Source organism: Besnoitia besnoiti, chromosome V (genome assembly GCF_002563875.1).
Source record: "Besnoitia besnoiti strain Bb-Ger1 chromosome V, whole genome shotgun sequence".
In the NCBI taxonomy this organism is placed as follows: Eukaryota; Apicomplexa; class Conoidasida; order Eucoccidiorida; family Sarcocystidae; genus Besnoitia; species Besnoitia besnoiti.
The window spans coordinates 3,346,157-3,368,443 of record NC_042360.1 but is presented as its reverse complement, the minus strand read 5'-3'; the positions used below and the strand labels follow the sequence as shown (position 1 = coordinate 3,368,443).

At 53.5% G+C, this 22,287-nt stretch overlaps 2 protein-coding genes across 2 annotated transcripts; one reads left to right on the top strand and one right to left on the bottom strand.

Annotated features, from left to right (window-relative positions):
• Positions 1-6,786: 6,786 nt before the first annotated feature.
• BESB_062880 (tRNA binding domain-containing protein) lies at positions 6,787-11,716 on the bottom strand (the record flags this gene model as incomplete). The annotated part of the gene is made up of 10 exons (XM_029364702.1): positions 6,787-6,855; positions 7,258-7,296; positions 7,419-7,514; positions 7,935-8,163; positions 8,836-9,173; positions 9,490-9,542; positions 9,871-9,946; positions 10,546-10,713; positions 11,165-11,329; positions 11,564-11,716. 10 exons carry the CDS (start codon positions 11,714-11,716, stop codon positions 6,787-6,789), a joined length of 1,386 nt encoding a protein of 461 aa, XP_029219410.1.
• Positions 11,717-12,899: 1,183 nt separating this feature from the next.
• Positions 12,900-22,086, top strand: BESB_062870 (uncharacterized protein; the record flags this gene model as incomplete). The annotated part of the gene is made up of 12 exons (XM_029364701.1): positions 12,900-14,283; positions 14,993-15,533; positions 15,844-16,203; positions 16,527-16,628; positions 17,123-17,293; positions 17,579-17,668; positions 17,806-17,877; positions 18,261-18,280; positions 20,078-20,123; positions 20,536-20,807; positions 21,401-21,561; positions 22,012-22,086. The coding sequence occupies 12 exons, from the start codon at positions 12,900-12,902 to the stop codon at positions 22,084-22,086; spliced, it is 3,294 nt and encodes a 1,097-aa protein (XP_029219409.1).
• Between the last annotated feature and the right edge of the window lie 201 nt (positions 22,087-22,287).

Sequence of the window (22,287 nt, the reverse complement as noted above, 5' to 3'; positions counted from 1 at the left end):
CAACACGTTTTCTTACTGCTCGCCGTAAAGTCTAGTCCGCCGCTCACAATTTACGGCAGACAATAGGGATTTGCTCAGTGCTGTTACCAAACCCCAACCTCTTCAGTAAGCCTCAATGAGACAAGGCTCGCCAGCTGTACCCTAGAACACGGAGGACCGCGCATTGGCCTCTCGACGAGAAGGGCGGCGAACCGGCCCCTCGTTTCCTCTTACTGCCGTTGACGAAGAGCAATCTTCCTATTTCGTATGCTTACCATTCTATGCTCATACATTCTTCTTATGACTACCAATGGAACTAAGGGAACCAATGTGTGGTGTCGAAAGCCTGCTCCGGTTGTTCCAACCCTTAAATCGCAACCATATATTTTGCCTTAGTTACTCGTCGAAAGCAAACTTTACCACGTTTCACACCGGCACCAATGACTAACAGGCACCAACTTAGCTTTTCACTTCCCATGCGTCGTGTTTTTAGACTCAGCCTCAACCCCTCGCCTGGTCGAAACCCCCGGAAATGACGAATGTTCGCTTCTCTTCAACACAAGCCCAAGATTGTGAGATGCGATATTGTCCTTCTTGGTAGCTACTGACGCGACATCAGTTCCCTGACGCATTGGCGCAAATCCATGTTTTGTTGCGAAAAAGCATATTTCGTAGGCGAAGAATGCGGGCATCTGCGGTACCATATGCGTATTGTTTTCTGACAAATGGCAGGAAGAGTTGGTTGCTAACTCGTGATGCGATGGTGCCGTCGGGTTGGTTTCCAAGGACAGCCTCTGCGACAGCCGTTTTGCGATCCGCCACCAGCGCCCCTGGCAGCGAAATCCTGTGTACCTTCAGCGAGGGGCAACTCTAAACACCGGCTACGGTAACGAAAGTGGGTCTGTCCGTTTCAGCCGGCATCTCTCACGGTAATGGATGCACACGATGATGTTGGTGAATTCACAGAATGAGTTCAAACCAGCAGGTCCGGTCTGCTGCTGCGACCCCTCTTGAAAAATCAAGTGCGAACGCGTGCGTCCAGCGGTGAAACGAAGGTTGTGACGGGAAAAGTAGACCTGCACGTGCAGTGCTATGTCGAGGTAACTTGTAACACCGACATCCCGGGCAGAGCGCCTTGCATTATGCGCGTCTTCAGGGGCGACAGTGCAAGCATTAAACATGTGTGGTGACGTTTCTTTTCGATTCTGCAGCCGAGCAGCATGCCTCCACGCATGTGGCTTAACCACTTGGGTCACGTTACCGTAAAAATGGGCGCATATCGTCCACGGCAACGCAGAACTCCATGCTGCTACGCAGAAGACACCGCCAACACGCTACAGTTCGACATGCACTGGGTTATGCTAAGGCTCGCTAAAGTGCGCCGACAAGCGGTAGAGATTGCGTTGCTCCTCGTACTTTGAAGTGGAAATCGCTAACAATAAGACGCGCTGTTTTTTGATCGCGACACCATACAAGAAAAATGCTTGGCGTATGCTCCCGTCAACTGCCAGTGATGTCGCATTGTGCATACTAACCGCACGCTAGGGCAGATAGACCGCAAGGCACTTTTTTTTGTTGGGGATCCAACATAAATGCAGGATGGTTCTTAATGACTCAACATACTGGCCTAAGCGGCCGCCTTATTGTGTGGCTGGTGAAGAAGCCTTCGTGCATTCCGGCGCACCATACGTTTCGACTGTCAAACTCAAGTATCACTCACTGCGGCGGCGCTACTTGATAGCCGATGTGTGGCTTGCTGTCAGCGAAGATCTGTGATGAAGGCTGCCAGTTTTTTATGCAGAAATGTCTCGAATTAATTTGAAGATTCTGTGTGTTCAGAACGAGAAAAACGTTACAGTATTGACAGGGAGTTGCTGAGCTCGAGTGCGTTTAGGAGATAGCGCGGACGTGATCAAATTGGTCAGTCTGAACACCTGCCTCCGAAAGGACAAAATTCCGACTTGACGTTGACTTCTTTCGTCAGTTTACTTTTCGCTATAGACTCTCGCTAGCTACTTGCGAAATTGTCAAATGTGCTACCACAAGAGTCTCTGCCTGCGTTACCTTGCTGCGACGGCGTTTCAAAACTTTCCCGAGGGCTCGAAAGTACGTAATTTGCCTGTAGCAAACACAGGGGTGCACAGTAGCCCTCGCGGAAAAAAAGTCTGCAAACATAAATTATGTGGTGAGGCATATCAATCGTGAGCCCTCAAACACGACGAATACCGGTTGTGAAGCAAATCGCTCATGGTTGTGCGAAACCCGCTGGTTACTTTTCAGGCGTGTGCCATTTTGTCTCCAGTGACATTGGCGGCCAAACGTGGTTGGCCGCACTTTTATTCGGCCGGTAGAAAATTTGTCCGACGCCTTCGACCACAAAAGACTTGGCATGCCGCCAGCAAGCAACGCTCATCACAACTGCACGTACGCATACGTAAAAGCTCACGACTCGAGCATACTTGCATCAGATGCCTCTGGCGTCGCAGCCAGGTACAGCTGGCTTTTCATGCACAACTATCCGACTTAAGCAATGACTAAAATGCTCGCCTAGCTGCTGCGGCAATGCCCCGGATGCTGGCGAAGCATCGTCGTACAATGCGCCGCTACCACCTCCCTCCTCAGCTTTGGAATTGGCTCAGGCATTGCCTCAATTCCCGAGATTGGCCTGAAAGAGGTAGTGGCGCAAATTGCGGTTCAATGGGAACACTCCCCGAATGAGTAATCGTGCGCCGTATTTAGTTTGGACGTGGTGTCGTTCGGCAGTTCAGGGTCCGCAAGGCCTGGAAGAAAAAAGCTGTGAACATTGCTCGCGCAGCGGGTGTTTTTTCTAGGATCGCCACAGCTGCGTGCGTATAGCTCTGCTGCTACGCACATATTGCAGTGATTTTGCAGGTTTCAAGCTGCCATCCAGAGCGGCGCGCCTTGCACAGTATCGTACATGCGTCAGTATCCCGTGTTTATGAAGTCGCAGGACATTGGCCGCAGTTGTTTCACTAGGCGGATACTACCGTCCTGCGTCAGGTATCAGTCCTGGTCAACTATAGGCTGTTCGATCAGCGCGCGCCTAAAATCGAGCTGGTAGCAAATGAGCAGCCAGCTTGCTGCCAAACGCGCCGCTCGATAATTCTGAGGCTTCGCTCGCCAGACAATCGAGAGCTCATCCACTGCGCATCACTCGAGACATCAGCATGAGATGGAAAGCTCGATGGGGCGACAGCGCCCTTACTCCTGTGACGCTATTCAGGTCAGACGCTCTCACGGGTTTCTAGGCTGCGTCAATGACACTGTGTGATCGGCTCCGGCGGGACCCGTTTAAGGATCTCGTCGGTGACAAGACACTGCAGCACGTTTTCATCGCGCATCTCCGGCTGATAAAACAAGTGTCTCCACGTCAATCCTCCACGTAAGCGGCATGGAGTTTTCTATACAAACAAACCAGCCATGAAAACCAGCTGCTGTGGCGAAAAGACAAATTGACGTTCTGGGCCGGGGAATTCTGCACGATGCCAGCATCTCACACCAATACCATTCTAATGCCAAGACGTGTGCGCCGCTGCTTGTGCGATGCCGCTCCCTGACGCGTTCGCATATGCAGCTCAAACCCCAAAGCCTCCGTCTGTCGGCGAGTCTGCGTGAAAACTGTGCCATTGTAGAGATCGTTTTCGCTTGCGGGTCCCCCAAGCTCAGCCATCATAACCTACACTCTCCGCTTGCTGGTATCGCGTAGGCTCCTAGTGCCGCTCGCACACCCTTACCATTTTCCTGTGTCGCGGTCTAGTCCTGTGGCTGCCTTGGGCTCTTTCTGTGTTCCGTAGGTAGGTAGCCAGCGTATCTGGAACTGGGACATCCCCTCAGTGCTGAGTCCCAAGGTCATAACCCTCCGAGTGGTCCTGCTCCTCACGTGTTCGTCCGTCCACCACTTCCAAGCCAACATGCGTAAACAAACCGTACCTCATCCACACGCAAATTTCTACGGGAGAATCTCTACGAATTTATCCAGTGCCCAGAACTACCGCTAATGACGACTGGGAACCGGTGCGCGCCATCGCTGAACGAAATATGAGGGTTGCGCATCTTGCTTAGAATAACAATCAGCAGGTAGCTTCTGTTCAATTGAGCAAAGGCATGAAGAAGCACGGAAAACCGCCGAGCTCGTGGGACGTACGTTGCCCGCTTCGATCCAGCTGAGCAAGGCGGTGGAACAGAAGGACCCCATCTCCTCGCCATTGACTCCGGTTGGATGCGAAAAATTTCTTCCGCCACCATATTATTTCAGTACGCGGCTTCCCTCATAGCATCTTCAAATAGTCCTTAGTTAAGACTTACTAATTGTACCAGGATTCCTTACGTTCGCCTGAAGCAAAGTAACAGCTTTTCCGGAATGGCATACATTAGTTCTCAACAACTTAAGCAGCTCCTGTGCAGGTGCGCATGCCTTATAGCGCACAATACAGTCGATATTCTTTCTGGCTCTCAACAGTCATGGCATTTCGAAATGGTGAGCAATATAAGGGAATCAAAATTATTTTATGACTGACACGCTGACTGCTTCACTTCACAGTATCACACCCTCAGCGATATGCAGGGCATGCGAGTTTACCTATCTTCCCCACGATCGTCAGCTGTATTATGTGTGTGTGAACTTTCTCTCATTCACCTGGCCCTCCCACCCGCGATAACAATATAGACAGATTGACGCCAGATATGTGACATGCTAACTGGCTCGCGCTCGCGTTGTGGACCTCCAGCAAGAGAGCCTGTCCAGCCGTAGCAGGGGATCCAATCGTGGCCGATGTATGCTCAGCCATGCGGCGGTGGAAGGAAGACGCAAACACGTGGATGGCCAATGCCAATAACCAAGGAGTAGGCGCTTCTCCACGATCCGGGGTAGTAAGATTTTTTACGAAAGAGTCAGCTTCTGCCTGATGCGATCTCACGCTAGTTTCACCCATTCCCTGGAAGATGACAGTCCAGCGTCCGGATTGATTGACGAGAAGAATCGCAGCGGTCACGTTATGAAGAAGACCAACGCGTCGCTGCTACCCTTGAATCATCTCATATCAGTTTCAGCCATGTGGTGTAGGGACTTTGTTACACGGTAAACGCTTTGCATCGACTTCTAGCTGATCTTTAGTGGTTTCTGAATATTTGCCACTTGAACACTTCGATTATGAGTAAACACACGCGTGTTTACGCGGTACGTCTGAGTGTGACGTGGATACCATTTTGCCTACTGCGGGACACCAGTAAACCACTGTGCTCCGGCGGTGCTGTGCGACAGCCGGTGCGTGGCTGTTGCGGAGTGTCAAGCAGTAGAACCGCGCTTCTGTATCAGTGTGACCGGACCTGGCGGCGGCTGCAGCCCTCTTGTCATCACCCACAGCCGTGTTCGCCTAGACCGCTTGCTCCCAGAATACGCAACACCGGGTATCTGTACATGTTATGCTGGCAGCATGAGGTGAGGTATGTTAAGGGATGTGCGACTTGCTCCGATAATCCAGCAGGCACCATTCGGCTGTCGAACACGTGTGCATTTCCTGCGTGAGATCCATTATTGGAGTCTCGCTGTTAGGGGGTTTCAGTTTCACCGCCAAAGGTGTGGGCGTGATCTCATTGCGTGCACAGCAGGCGTCACTCAGGAATCCTGGACAGCTGACGCGAGTCGCTGTTTGTTGAGAGGGTGTCAGGACCGATTGGGGAAAGGGTGCGGACATGAGCCAAATTATTCCAGTATTCGGTAGCCCTGGAGGTTGCACCGAATACAAATGACACCGATAGCAGGATTTGGCGTCTGCTGCTATCAGAAGCGTTACAGAGTGGAGTGCCGTTATCTCCGACACGGTGAATTCACAGCCCGGATGAAACGAGTTGTTCAATGAGGACTGCACCTGTCAACAGGGGTGTCTGTTCCCAGAAGACCCAACAGTACACGAGCAGTGATGAACAGAAGCGAATATAATACGTGTTCTCTGACTATATTTTCACAGGTACGTGATATAGTTCTGAATTATTTTTGGCCCACGGATGCCATGCCTTCTCAGGTAGGTCGAGAGCGTCGCTGACATTTCTATGAAGACAGACGGAGCATTCCATGCCGGCTTTGTGATACTGCATATTCAGCTACGGTCTACATTTGGTGCCATCACGGAATAGTGAGCCTAGGGCCCCTGGAGATTTTTTCTCTAGTCCAATGAAGCATCATACACGAGTAGGGCTACAGTGTCTAGTAACATGAGCGAGTCCTACACCCGTGTGTGGATACAGAGCACATCAACAAGTTGGCCTCAAGCAGATGCATATCCGTTGTGTTGTGAAAAACAGGATGAATGACTATTCGCAGCAGGGTACGATCGTCAGGTGATGTAGCCGGAAGCTGCGTGGGTCTCGACAAGAGGGTTGACTTAGAAAGGGGAACCCAGGCTACGAAAAGTGTGATGAGGCCTCTGCAGTAGTCGCATAACAGGAGCACTGTTCGTCAACAACGGAGGTGTGCAATAACAAAGGTGAACACGTACGGTAAACTATGTATTGTTGTGCCACTAGCCTTCGGTAAGCTTTAAGATTACGAGGCGCTGAGTGTTGTAACGCACAGAGACAAGGGGACAGCCCATGCTGAGCCGGTACGCAATGTGCCAATCTCGGTGCAAGAATGGCAGTGAACCAGGATGGTTTTTTAAAAGGCTAGATTTATCGCCAGATGCGCATATTGTCCGAGACTAGCAGTTTGGGAATGCCAGAGACGGCTGCGGGTTCCACCGCAGCATTTCTGTTGAGCAGCACTAGCTACTGTCACGTGAGAGTCTTTCATCATGAGATCATGCCTCCAACAATAGAATCGCAGAAGACTGGGCCTTGGTTGGTCATAAATCTGTGTGTCTGTAAGAGGGCAAAACACACACAAACACACACAGGTACGGCACTGTCACCCCGACGACGTTGTGCACAACGCTCGGTGAAGTCATGTGAGTAAGCCACGAACAAAAGTGACCCTGGCGACCGCAACCACAGATTACGCTCCACAGTCCTTTCAGAAAACTCAGTTTGGGAGTGCGGACGCGAGCGGCGGACCGCTAATGTGGACAGCCTTGAGCGCACCTACGTAGGCAACAACGCGAAACCCGAACCGTGAAAGATCTTCCTCACACGCTAACGAAATCAGCACAGTTACAGATTAGCCCTTGCAAGGTAGTGGCTGCGAGGCACTGTAGATTATGCAAGTACAGAAACACTCTTTGACCGATATCAGGACTGCGGTACGTGCTACTGGGACAAACCTACCTTATACAGACCAATGCGGTTTTCATCGGTATAGAAGTGCTGCAAACAACAGGGAAACAACAAAGGAGGATACACAACGTGCGCGACAATACGTGGATGGCTCTTTCCCAGCTGCGTGCTTGCCTTTTGTGGCAGACGACAGTGTGATCCTGCCACCTTACCGGCTGAACAGCAGCAAACGGGTACTTTCCCTCCTTAGTGTTCATGACGGGGTCTGGTTCACCTTGTAGTCCCTCAAACGTAATCTGCTCGCCAATCTGAAGGAAAACTCATAACAAGTCAGGAGCCCCTTTGTATATCAGCACAACTCCTGTAGAATACGTCGAAGAGCATATGCACATTCCCCGGGAGGAAATGCCACGTACTCAAGGATTCTGGACGACACGCAATTTTACGAATAGACTGAAGCAGAATGGGGAAAGGAATCCTCCGAAATGATACAGGAACGCAATGTACTCCTAAGAATAACGACAGACACACGAGATTGCGACCTGCACCACGAACACTGGTATCCAACATACCAGGGCTGTTTGCGTTTGGATGCAGCACAACCGTCCAATCTACGAGAAGGAAGTGACTGCATGAGCGATTCACTCGGGGAAACTGGAAATCAAGGACGATTACATGGAAGTCTCCGCAGCTTAGATACGGTGGTAACATCACTTCGCGCATCTTACAGGAGTATCGGGGGGAGGCCGCATAAGCTCGCACTTCGAATGGTCTCTGCTTGTCGCGCAGACGAGCATTCCATGTGAAGCGAAGCCTCGCAGATTCTTTGGCTTCATGTTGGCCAGAACAATCACTTTCTGCCCTTCCAGTTCTTCTGCCTTCATGTAGGGCACCAGGCCTGAAGCGATATGGCGCAACTGCCCGGGCTCACCAATATCGACCTCCTCGCAATAGAGCCTGCGACAACATATATATCAGAGAGGAGCTATTTCTTAAGGGGGCGACGTGAACCAGCGGAAGAAATGGAAGGGGGGATTGATACCGGCGCGTGGACTGCGGCGCTGCAATTTCTAAGGAGACGAGAGACACGAAGGAACTTGCGGAGGAGAGAAAGAGAGGGAAGGGTCACGGAACTATCCGACGAGGACAGAACACAGGGGCCCAGGTCAACATTTTGCCACTGCCAGAGAGAAATCAAACTGCATCGTCTGGGAAACAGTACGCCAACATCACTGGCAACAACCTGACATGTGCCTGCTCCCAATGATCTGAAAGGGAACTGTAGTGGAGTCGTTATCTCTCCCACGATTTTACCTTTTCCCCTCCAGGAACATGGTCGTCCCCGGCAATATGTCTTTTAATGTAAACTGTGGCACTTTGTTCCGAGTAGAGGTCGAGCACTATGACGGCGGGTGACACCAGGAGAAAGAATCCAAACTAACACGCACGAGAACCTAACCTCGTAGATCCCAGAATCTTACACATGCTCATGCAGGCCATGTTCACCCGCTACTCTCTTAAATAGGGCACGAGTAAACCGTTGCGGTTGCGCGAGGAGTAATTTTTGAATACACGAGGTTAAGCCAGGAGAGACATTGGACGCTGAGCTCATGAGTTTGGTGGACGTACTTGTCTGCCTCGGGATGTCTCCACACTTTTTTCACCTGACCAACAACCATTCGGAGACGCGTAACATCTTCCACGGGGCGGTCCGAGTCCGCTGCTGATTTGCTGCCTTTGTTTGACGAGCCAGCTCCACCCGGCTTCGATCCTCCGCCGCTCTGATTCTTCTTTTTTGCTTCTGCGGCTTTCTCACGCCCGGGCTTTTGATTCTTGGCAACATCGCCATTCATCTGGCAAACGCCATTTTCCTTGGACTGCGCCGATGAACCCCTCGCGCTTTTCGTGTCTCCGGAGCTGGGGCGCTTCTCCACCCCCGCGGCAGCGGTCGCTCCCGCGGCAATAGGCTGCACGGAAGACATGTATATCGACTCAACACAATTTTGGCTCGACTCGAGCACCGTGCGAGTATTTGTCCGCGGCTAATATACTGCAGCACAAAAATCATCCAGGTCCTCGCTTCGAGGGACCGAGCCCGCCTACACGGTAACGAGAGACATGAATCCATCCCCACCGAAGAGGAGGCACTTCCACCGCCGTAGCTGGAGAGGGATATCGCACATGTCAAAATGCCCGCGTGTCCACGAAATTCGTAATAGGGGCATAGAAGTATATAACCATGTGCAGGATATTCACCTAACGAGCCATAACCTTCTGGCTAACCTGAGGAGGGTGAACGTCGATCAAGGGAAGCTGCTCCACCGCGTTCATCACACCTGGACAGCAAATGGAAACGTGCCAATATGGGTGCGACAGAAGAGATGCCATAATCTTTCATGAATGATGGTGGGAAAAGGAAACCTTTCATGATACACCGCGTCCACCCGTCTCCCGAGACACACCGCGCCGACGTGACGCGTCAAACGGCAATACCGGAGGTCCAGAAATATTGAGAACCTCCCGCAAATCATTCTCCCGCTAGACCGGCGTGATCCATTCGCAAAGCAGCAGACGACGTCTGGCCCCTCATGGAGCGAGAGCCCGTCGATATGCGCGTTAGATGCTAAAGCTGCCCACATGCGTGGAAGAGGACACCATACGTACCGGGAAGGTGTTGGACGTAGTCAAACCAGCGCGTCAAGTTGCAATACAGCATGCGTTCTTTTTGTGAAGCCGACGCCTGAAAAAGAACGAAAATTGGACAGCGAAAACGCCGGAATGCAAGGCAAGGATACTTTTACCATAACAGAGATGAGGATCTTCAGTACCAACAAGTTGATGCCCAGGTGCTTTGTACAGAAGCTAAGGACCACATTAGCTGATGGAGACAAAACGCAATGCAAAACAGTTTTGCGAAAGCCCCCTGGAGCCTTCCGACAAATATATATACACGTGGCGAAGGCGTGCATATCAAAAACTGCAGTAGATATATATAAATATGTATAAATGTATGGATCTCTTCAGTCAAAATGTGCGCACGCGTTGGGCGGTGCATATCGTTCATTCACAGATACGAAGAGTTTAGTGACGCCTGGTGAGGGAATCCAAGCCGCTACTCGAGATCAGTTGACCAAACAAAAACTGCAATTTGCCAAGAGTTATGCCATTTGATCCAGGCATCAGACAATACGCCCGGGGAACTGTGCACATATTGCATCACGTGTCTTCGTCGACCTTTTCTCTCTTATCAGCTGTTGAACCCCGGTGCGGATTCCCCCCTCTGTCTCGAAACTGAATCCCTCCCTAAAGCCGTTAACCACTCAACCGGTTGCCACCTACCATCCACGGGAAACAGGACACGAAGACTGCGAAGTCGGCGAGAGTGACGTGGTCGCCGCAGAAGAAAGTGCGGGTGGCGAGGTGGGTGTGCATCTTTTGAAAGTGAGACACGCCGCGAATCGCGTAGTTGTTCTCGCTGCAGAAAGACAGCCACTGAGAGACCTGTGCCTGAGGGCAGCAAGAAGGAAAGAGGCCAGCCAATGATGCTGGATGAATGCACAAACAGTGGAAAAAAATACGTAACATAAGTAGAAGGCCGCAACCCTTGCAAGGATAACGGCACAGAACATACCAACACATAACTCAGACGGGCGGCTGACGTGTGCTTATTGTTAAATGGGCATTTGAAACGCACCACTAGGTGTTCCGCCGCCGTACCAGCGCCTTACTGGCGTGCTGGAAAAACTGAATCCTCGTGAACAAGGATACGGACATGCCGGAAGCGTCGCGGGGGAAAAGAAAAGATGACAGCTTATCTTTGCGTTCAAAATAAGCATTTAAATTGGTTGGGCTGCACCTTCGAGACGAACGCAGGGACGGAACAAGCAACCGCACGACTAGGATACGAAACGACAGCCTCAGAAGGCCCTGTCTGCTGCAGCACACTTGCCTGCTCAACGTCTGTCTCTCCACCGAGAAGAAGGGTGGCTACTGTCGGGCCTTTCGCAGATCTAGACGCTTGATTCGCGAGGCACCTCATGATCGCCACCGGTTCGTGAAGAGGAGGAAAGCGCGCCTCTGTCCCTTCCGGTCCCTTCGCCGCAAGAAGGACAGGAAGCCGGGTCTGTGTCGCACAACCCCCCGAGAACACGCCGCGGAGAACGAGAAATTGCACATGCCCGTATCTCGCTACACACGCAGAAGCAGCTCCCACGCATGTTGAGTGACTTGCATGCAAACGTGGAGGCCGCAGCCTTGGCCAACTCGCACCGACCGACGCACACCGGGGACGCCTCCTTGCCAGGGCACCGTTTGGACATTCTGCTCCCACATATGCGCTGGCGTGCAGCAAACTGACCTGGCCCGCATGGAGGTAGCTTCTAGCCTCGTTGCCGAGGAAGCAGAGCGACAGAGCGAGCGGAGGCTGCTGCTGCCGAAGGCATGGCTGAACGTAGCGCCCAACGAGCGCGGTAGCCAGGCTCGCGCGGGTCGTGTCGTATACGAGCTCCATTGCCGCAGGAGAGCGAAGAGGACCTGGCGTAGAAGAGGTGGAAAGGTAGGGAACAGAGCGCGACAACGCCGAAGGTGAAGAGAAATAACACAGCCAGAAAATGGCCGAAAAAGAACACACAGGTTGGTGAAACACGAGGGGAAGAAGAAGAAAGGATGAAGGCAGGGTGAAAACTCCCGCTGCAGGAGACGACACATCAAGGAGATCTGGAAAAGACCCTGCCGTCCCTCTCTCCGAAATCCCAGCTACAGTCGACGACTAACACCGTTTCTCTCAAGGCTGCGCGAGTAATCCACACGAAATGGGAATTCAAGGCGTGCAGCAGTGCCGCCCCTCTTCTGATGCCTCGACGAATCAATTCAAACGTAGGCACGCACCTTACGGTGATGGGGAACGCCGGCCGGACTGTGAAATTCGCCTAGATGCTGAAAACGAAAGGAACAGTTGCTGCTGTTGCGGGCAGTGTGTCGATGAAGAGTGCTTCAGGGGGACGCACGATGTCCTATCTCGCTGCCCCCTGCCTGCGTGCCACCCGAGCATGCATGCGGGCGCATGCAGCAAAAAAGACTGCATGCTACAACTCACACACATTCCGCGAATTTTTTCGAAAACCTGCTTTGGAATGAAAATCAAGGGCCTGCAAATGTAGTCTGTGCCAGGTTCTCATCTGTTTACTCTACCCTGGCGAACTCGTGTCAAACTTCGCCTCAGGGGGGCTCAAAGGGCAACACGGTATCCGCCCCGACCCGATGACTGCGACGTTGGAACCGTTTCCGTTTACCCTGCTGAACGCGGGTGAAGCCCGACTGATAGACTTCCGGACTCTGCTGAAGTCTTTGTCTTCTGCTCTTTCTCGAATTCCTGGGCCTCTTGTTCGTGAACGTGTAGCGCGCCGGACTACGGGTAACAGCTTCCAGGGCGTAGGCTGACGGGCTTGCGCGCCGCCTGACTTCGTGTGCGACCGCCTCGCTGCACCCTGTCATCAAGAAGTCGAACGTCTTCCGGCAGCGGTGTGTCTTCATTCTCCAGGTTTCTCTTGGAGCAGTCCGAAGCGACGGAGCAGACGCAGCGGCAGCCCTACAGGTGAGGCCGAGCACCGCGGCTTCAAGGTTCACAGCCCCGCCGCCCCCTGACAGACATACGAGGTCACGGCGCCCCGCACGCCTCCACCGTTGAACAAGAGATGGAAAGTGTAGAGAATGCCGGTCACGTTCATGAGGCAGCAGGCGCTTCCTTCTCCGCTGAAGGCAGGTGGACCAACCCGTTGCTTTCGGAGGGAGTTGTGAGCGACGCTCCTCCGTCAGCTGCGGCGTTGGGAGAGATGCCCGGAGATAGGGGCGACTCTGCAGATTCTCCCACTTGTGGCGCCCCTGCGGCTGGACGCAAACATGGGAATGCGGTAGGTGAAGCTGGAGATGACGCGTGTGCACGCGGTGAACAAGGCATGCGGAGAGGCAAAAAGAATAATGCGCAAGGGAGTGTTTCATTCTCGACAGCACTCCACGCTGAAAAGGGCGAAAATGATGAAGATGCACGAATCTCCTGCCCCGTCGACCCCCGCCACGAAATTTACTTACGGAGAGTTTCTGCGCACGTGAAAAAATGCACAAAAATTCGGGATCTGGCGTTTGCTCACCTGCTGCCGTTCGTCCTCCCTGGATGTAACTGCGGAAAGAAGGCGGGAGAGCACGGGGAGATGGAGGCTGGGGACAATGAGGGCGGACCAGAGGCCTCCCCTACGCCGGCTGCCGGGCGGGGAAGGGATGAAAAACATGTGGAAGGCAAGGTAGAAAGCTCGGACTCATCCGGCAGGCTACAGACGAGTGATGCACAGGAAATCCAACCTGAATCCTCTCCGGCAGCCGTGCATTCTTCTGCGTTGCGTTCTACGCTGTCCCCGAAGGGCATTGAGGAGCTCGAACAGAGAGTTTTGCGGGCAGTGAAACAATGCTGTGAAGAGCTGCATCTGTCGCTCGCCGAACTCGTGCCGCACGTCGGTTCGCTCGGTGGTGCCGCGGGCAAACAGCGGCCGGTGGAAAGCACAGAAGTGGACGTGGAGAGATGCGTTAAAGAGGATGGCTGCAACCCGGCAGCGGAGCTTCTTCGGGCCTCTACGAGGCCGTGCCCGGGGCGCTCACGCGGTCGACCCTGTTCCCATGCAGAGCTAACAGGACACGAAGCAGCAACCTGTCCTTCGCACATGGAAGAGACGAAGGGGCGAGAGGACGTTTGTGAAGAAGAGAGGCGGGCCGCGGTTCTCATCAACTGCATAGCGCGTGCCAGCAAGGTAGCCGCTCAGCACCGTCAGCGCCAGAAGCACCGCGCCGGTAGAGAGGTGGCTTCAGCGCATGGAGGCGACATCTCGTCCGAAGACGTGTTCGCCTTGGCCGCGTCGCCGCATGGGCTCCAGGGAATCTCGCCTGTTGAGTGGCTCGAAAAGGCCGTAGCCCTTATGGACAAACACGATGAACAGAATGCGCAGCTTGTCTCCGCCTGCGCCCTCGCCGGTTTCCTGCCTACGAGCCCAGACGCTCTAGACGGGCTTCTCGTCGTCGAACTTGGGGCGGGTAAGAGCTTGACAGACATGGCACGGCGTGACATACATTCACAGGTATCTTTCGTGTATTTGGTGCTTCCACGCGCTATCCTAGCACATTTGCTTGGCTATCTGCTGGGTGCTCTTCACAAGATGAGCCGCTGAATCTGCCTGCCTACGACTGTCCGATCCACGCTGCGCTCTCCCGCGCTTTACAACGCGGAATTCCTGCCTCTGCTGGCCGCCATACTCTGGATTTTGTCTCCTCGTTCCCCGCTGGTGCTGACGTTTCTTCTGAAGATAGGCGTCCCCCAGTAAGGCGCTGAGAAAGCGATATGCATTTTCGAGCGTACAGAAACCGCCCTTTGGCTTCTTGCGGCCGCTTTTCAGCAGAACGCACGGCCGCTGGAGGCGCCGATAGCCTTGGTTGGCGGCGGATCCACTTTATAGCGCTGTGTCTTCATTCTGTCGCGTGTCTCAGTTTGTGGCCTATCGACGTGAGTATGAGGAGAGCGACGGGCCGAACGTGTCAAAACTCTTCGCTGCCTGCGACGCCGTGGGGCAGAGACTCCTCCAGGCCCGCCTGCTGGCGGCCCCGTCGTCCTCGTGTTGAGAACTTTGTCACTGAATAAAGACAGGACGACTCGCGGTATGCAACCGTACGCACGCTAGTCTCCATTCTGCCGCTCGTCTTTCTTCATTTTTCCCGCTGGATGTCCTGTCCTGTGCTTCACCATCAGGAAAGGCTGCGCTGACCCGGTGGCTCGCTACCTGGGCGGCGGCGGCTTTTGCAGAAGCGACGTCGCAAAGGATGGAGGGGGGGCAGAAAATACTAGACGAAAAATCGAAGGCACTGCCTGGCCAAGACAGCAGTGAAAACACCACTGGTGGATACGCCTCGAGAGACGCTCAACAAGAAGCGCTACAACAGACAGCACCAGACACATCCGGAGGGAATAGAGCTGGTGTTCGGTTCGTAGTCGTCGAGCGTGAGGCACGAAGGAATGCAAAGGAGATGAAGGATGAAGAGATGCAGTCGATGAGCGCGAAGCGGGTCCGAAGTGAGAATTATTTCAAAAAAAAGGCAGACGCTACAGATCGTCCATCCACATCGACAAATTCACCACCTGAAGGCGCTGGAAAACAAGAGGATGATCGTGCTGGCTACGTGACCCCCCGCCTTGTGCGACACGTGGTGCGCCTGCGGATTGACATCTCAGACTTTGACCTACGAGCACTACTTCGGTATATGAATTTCGGAGACTCCCACCTTTTGAGGCAGTAAGAGTTTTTTGCGGAGGAGGCGACTGCACAGAATCGCCAGCGCCCATGCCCAGTGCAGGCACAGGCACGCATCTGTAGTCAACTTGGCATCTGCCTTACGTTGTGCGGTCACAGTGGAGATCGTGAATGCGCGTGGCTACTGAAACGTGCGTCCTTATAGATCTGTTTGTCCCATGCCCGGTGACGTACCCTTTCAGGGCCAAGCGCTCCGGTGTGGAACATCGACATTGTTCGAGTGTAGGGTGCGACGCGGCGAGTTTCCCATTCCATCCTTCCGTTGTTATCATGAGCTGTTGCCCTCATGCAGGCCCCATATTCCTCCTTTTTTCGACCTGCTGCGCCAACATAATTGTCGTGTCTTTCCACGACGTCCCTCTGCCCTTCCGGTGCCTGCTAGATCGGGCCAGGCCCAGCTAGAAGCAGAGGCTGTGCCAGAGCTCCGGTGCAACGGAGGCAGGGAGCCGGCGAGGAGCGAGGTTGCAGTGGCCTCTGAGGAGGGCAAACCGAAGGACAGTCCGGACTCGAAAAGGCCGAGGAGAGCAGAAGCTGACGACACTGTTGCTGCTCAAGAAAAAAAGTTTCAAGAACAAGAGAACGAGCCTTCACTGGATGCGTACTGGGAGCTGACGAAGCAGCTGGGCTGCAAGGGCGGCGCCGATATGAAAGAGTAAGATCGAAACTGACTGAACGTCCATGTGTTGCTTCAAGAGAGACAGTGGCCTGCGTGCTAGCCCTGGGCAACTTTGGTGCCAATGCTTGAGTTCATCTAGCCGCGCGACGTTCACCGGCTGGCATGCTGGTCGGCGTACGTCGCGTTTCTGTGTACCACATTCAACCAAGCAGGCGTGAATGTAGCGGCGGCAGGAGGGGCTGGGCCAAAAAGCCCGGAAGGCGATTTTCCTTGGAAGACCTCTGGTCTGGCATGAGTTCGTTAGTCATCCTGCCTGTGTTAGTTTAACCCGTGTTTTCTGTTTGTCATTCTGCGCTTAGAACGGAGGCCTGCTTGCAAAACCACTTCTTGGACAAGCGCGCGACTAGAGTCCTCGGGGTGGCCAAGCACCTTTGCGGTGGTGGTACTGACGTCGCTCTGCGGTAGGAGGTGATACTGCATGATTAACTCGTTTTCTCGTAGGGCCAAGACTTTCAGATAAATGTATACATTTTTTATACACTAATGTATTCTCATGCGACGCGGCGGCGCTTGTCAGGAGAAACACGTGCAGCATTCAGAGACGGCGGCCAGCACTACGAGGGTGTGGTGCACTCTGTCGTATCGCAGTAGATTTGATGGCAGGTGGACTGCGCTCGTAGTCAACCTTGCACAGACGGTAAAACGAAGCTCGTCGCCACTTCACTACTTCGTAGTATGCCAGCCAAATTTGTTTATTTGGCTGCTCCCGTGCTTGCTCGTCTTGGCTCGTGGAACGGCGCGAAACACATCGGACGCCGGCCGCTGCGTGAACAGAATGGGCCAGCTGGCTACCTCTAAAAAACGTGCCATTTACTTACTGACTGACTCCCCTCTGCCTCCTGCGCCGGAGAGGGAGAGGAAGACGCTAGCACACTTCGCGTGTGCGTATTCTCAGGTGTTTCGTGCGATGCCGGAAGGCCTTTACCGAGGTGGACTTCACGTTTGGGGTGCCGTCCCACGCCGAAAAGACTGCGGATCGAGATGGTACTGAGCCTGGACCGGGAACTGCCGGTGTCCCATTGGGTGTTTCCCTTTGTCTCTGCATTGCGCCGTGCTGTCACCACAGGTAAGAATCCCTCGGGTCCAACTTGATGTCGGCAGGATCTCTGTTGCTGATGCGTGGGATTCCATATGGTCTTTCAAGTCGGAGATTGAATAAGTTCAAAAGGTGACATGTACGCACCAGTAAGCACACAGAGTCAAACTCACCAGCGTGGTAATCTTCCCGTTACTGTTCTGGTTACGTGGCCGGTGTATCAATCGCCCCTCGGCGGGGCGGCCTCATGATATATGCGAAGCAGGCACACCTTGTGCGTCTTTTGCGGCGCTGCGTTCTGCGTTGTATTCGCAGGTGCGACGATGAGTCTTTCGTCGGAGGAGACACTTTGAGAAGACTGGGCTTCGTGAACGAGGAATTCCCGCGCCTCGCTGCGGCAACAGGGTACGCGACTGGTTTCTGTGAAGATGGGGACTGCCTTCCCATGCGCACTTGACACACAATTGTTGCCTGAGGGCGTCCCACTTACGCCGTCGATCTGACGCTCTAGCTTTCGCCGACGTTGTTACTTGTTTATTTAGGTGGGCTACAGGAGCCACAGGTGACAAGCAACGCGTTGGACGTCTCATCAAACGACTCTTCGATCTTTGCCGGTGAGCGGTTATGGAAAAGGAGCTCCGCGTGAGGATTGTCCTTCTCACAGCGCTGTGCTGCTTGCACAGCGCGCCCGGATAGACGACTGGAATGTTCCTCCCTTGCGTCAGAGCGCGATGGCACGGAGTTGTGACAAGCAAGCTATTGGTCGATCAGAGCCGCTGTGAGAGTATGCGATTCAGGAATGGTCATGCAAAGCGCATGCATGACTGCTAAGTGTGATGAGCAAAGAATGATGGTATTCCAGCATGCAGTGCCAATTTTATCGACTATGCCGCACGATATGAAACACTGCAGTTGCGTCTTCCACAGGTATGCCGTGGACTGTTTCATATGCTGCTGCTTACACCAATGCGGTTGTACGGTTGGCGTTCTGTGCTAGGAGTTGCGCAGCGCGTTCTGGTAGGGAAGCACATGAGTTTAGTGTAGACGTACGCCCATTATGCAGTGCGTGGCCTCCATTTTCGGCCATCAGCGATGCGATATATAGTCGGGCTAGTGTTAGCTGGGAGCAGCGCAACCACCGTAGGCCCCTCTGGCCACGCTATCGGGCTGTCGGTTTTGGTATGCAGGCTAATTTGGTTGCGAAAGGAAGGCTTCGAAACGGCTACAATCCGGCGATTTGCTCCGAGCTCGTGCTCACCAGAGAACTTTGTTATCATGGCTTCGGCAGACGCTTTGAACTGAACGCCTCATTTCATGCGGTGTCACTCGGGCCACACAGGGGGGGCCGGGTGGGGGGTGTGTGGTACGGTTAAAGGCGCGTTACCGTCTACCGGATGATACCAACACAAGTGAACGGACACATAACGCTGCTGGAGTGCACTGCAGATAATCAGCCCGCACCCACTTAGGAGGTGGCTGGACTTTACGTTCTTGGAGAGTGTAGATATGGCGAGCGAGTGAGCGGTGCGGTTCTGGGCACGTTTATTACCATGAATCTCTGGACCACCTGTTCACTCTAACCTGTCACCTCTGTATACACTGATCTGATGTCATTCTTGTTCTGTGTCCTGGTGGTTGACAAAAAGATCTCTTCGCCTGGAATCATCGGCCGCGTGCGGCCTTCCCCGCCCGCCTGGTAGACTAGCCGACCCAGCGAGCACATCCACCCACGCCTGAGAGAGGGCTGCGCATTGCGCCTTATATAAGATCTGCAACGCATACGACTCCACTTCTCAAGCCCCTTCAGGTAATAATCGCAGGCACTGAGGCATGCAACGTATCGTAGCAAACAAGCGAGAACTTCGTCGAGCACTTCGCGATGCTCCACGCAGGGAGTCCGATGCAGCTTATTCAGACGCACTCGGCGGGGGTCTAATGGAGATGATGTACCTTGAGAAAGCCTTGCGTGGAGGACCACTTAACATTTTTCGCCCGATTGATACTTCCCCAGAAAACTCCTCAGTATATGAGCCGGCTGACTGGCTGGCCGCCGGCATCTTAACGCTGGAGAGAATGAATGTCCTGGCGGCGTCGTGATCCATACTACGGCATTCGGCGTGCGACTGAACTGCGCGGCACTCCTTCACGCTCATATTATTTCTTCGCGAGAAAACAGAACGATATATTCCACTGCTGCCACGCTGTAGGTTCGTTGCAGGGATTAAAACCGCGCATGCCACAAGGTTGCCTTGACGTTGGCGCACGACTTGTCGACTTGTCGCCAGCTTGCCCTATTCAAATTCCGTCTCTCGACATACCCACCGTGCACATCCGCTCATGAGCAAGAAATCTGATAAGGTTTCCTTCGATGTCAAGCCTCGCCGGCCGTCATATAGCTGATGGACTGCGGTTCTGGTCGATGTCGAGACACAGTTCTCAGTGTCTTGAGTTGGCGATGTTGCAAGCAGCGCATGCGGAGCGCTCGGCGCATGCCGTGAGACAAACTGTGAAGAAAGCTCGCGCAAGTAATGAGACACATATGAAGACCATTTAAGTATGCAGCGGATTCCCCGTATTCCGTAGCGCTTGCTGCTGGATGAAACAGCCTGGCACGTCGCACCTTTTCATCGATTGGTACCCGCCGGTAGAGCAGTGTCTCACCGTGAGGACCAGGCCGACTACTCGCAGGTGTCTTTCTCAGGCAGCACACGCCTTCCTCAGACAGCACACGCCTTCCTCGAAGTCAATTGTCAATGTCACCAGCAGGATCCTTGAGGATTTATTCATTCTGTCGTAATTCTGGAATATTTTCAGTAGGAGATGGCCACTTGCTTCCGTCTCCCGAGGTGCTCTGCCGTATGTAAGATGGTGCACACCGGAAGGGGCACTTCCACCCACGCAACTCTGTTCGGTCTCATTACTTTGCTTCTTCTCCTTCCCGAAAGCTGCTTCCTTTCAGGACTCCGACAGCTTCCAGCGTGCAACAATGAGTTTTCTTCCCCGTCTACATCTTTATCTCGTCCCTTCGTCGGTGTGTCTGCGTTGACGGCCCCTGGCGCTACCGTGGGATCCAAGAGATCACTTTGTGGAGGGGTTTGGGTACCGTCGGCGCTCCCTCGTGCCGTAGCGGTTGGTCATGCTGCGCCTGACTCAATCCCATCTTTTTATCGCTGGCGGCCGTCCCCAGGCATAGACCCAGCTACGCGGCACACGGGTGTGTCCCGCCGGAAAGACCGCTACGCAGCAGAGGAAACCATAGCTCGATTTCTTAGATCGCCGCCACGAGAGGAGTCCGCTTCGATTGCACTAGCGTTTGCGGAGAGTTCAAGAGGGAGAGGCGAACGAGCCTGTCAACCATCAGGCACCATACTGACCTACGATGGAAGCAATGATGGCCAAGGTGTACGTATCACCGGGTCACACTCGCTAGCAGCGCTGCGTTCTTCCTCATCTGCTTCAGCTTCGAAACTCGCTTCGTCTACTGGATCTCAGTGGATCCTCGGCCTCAGGGGAGGTTTCAACCTCCAAGTGAAGACGATGAGTGGTGAGTTTACGCGTGCCAGCCAAGGGGAATGATACCTGTATCGGAGAGCCTTTGCGCGACCTCAGAACACGGCTTCCCTTCGAGGCCTGCTTTTTGTTTGTGTGCCTTATCTTCACCCCAGCCTCTTCTGCATGGGTCTGAGCTGTGCCCAGACCTGCTTGGCGTCTAACGGATATGCGGATTTTGGCGTAACCGTGAATGTGAACGCCACCATGCCTGGTGGACCCGCATAGTTTCTTGGCTGCAACTCTGGTATCTCGTACTAGGCTTCGCGGGTGTGCCGAGAGATCTTACCGGGCTCCTGGTGCTGGACAACAGCTTGCGTGGAGCATAGCTGAGCCTTATCGCTTGGATATTTTTGCCGTGATGAGGGCAGAGGGAGTTGCTAAGAGTGAACATGGGACATCACTCCTGCTAGGAAGCACCGACAAACAGAATTTAGCGGGTAGGCTTCCAACTTTTGGTCTCGCAGCGCGGAACGGCCAGCATGCGTTGTTTAACGATTGTCAGACTCGCACTAGTCGTTCAAACTATCTTCCGCTCTCCCGGTGACACTATCGGCGCTTCTGGTTTACTGGCTCTTGTCAATACAGGGAAGACAGTCGTACTAGATAACGTGAATGCCTCCGACTCGATCCTGGATATAAAACGCCGTGTAGAGCAACGAGAAGGTATCCCGGTGGACCAGCAGCGTCTGGTGTTCAACGGAAAGCAACTGGAGAACGGCAAAACAGTGCAGGACTACGACCTGTCAGTGAGTGTGACATCGATGCAGCAATACAGTTTCTCTCCATCTTCGTTGCCGCTGCAACAGGAATAATGCTAGATTCGTCCTCCATTAGCACGGTGCATCCCTGAAACAGCAGAACATCTATATCCAGCTGTAACACTTTCGCTGTTGTGAGTGCCTGTAACACAATGAAAGGAACGACGTACAGCATGTGACGAATCTCCCTTCAACGGTAATACACAGTAACTCTGGCATCCCTACAACAGATGGCCCCCGGCCCCGCTTTTTTGTCAAAGTTGTAACTTCACCGTATGTTGACGCAAGCGGATACTTGGACGGCCAGTTATGCTGGACAACGCAACTGGCCGTTGTGGCCGTTCGTATTTCCCTTCCAGCGTTGACAAAAGTATTTTGTCCGCATTCCGTGAGCGGGGAAAAACACCACAGCATTGTGTAGCCTGCTTGTTTCTACAGGAGAATTCAGTCCTGCACCTCGTCCTCAGGCTTCGTGGTGGCGGGAATGCAAAGGACGCGGCGGTGAACAACTAGGCAACCTTTTTGTTGCTGTGTAATGTTTTTTTGCTATGGCGAAGTGGCCAGTGCAGCTCTTCGGGGAAAGGAGTCCGATCTCTGAACTACCAGTACTTTTCGTTCAACCATAACAAATGCATCGATCATTGACAAATTCCGGCTTTGAGATGGCAAGCTGTCCGCCCCACTCCCAGCATTGTTCCAGTCCTCATAATGATG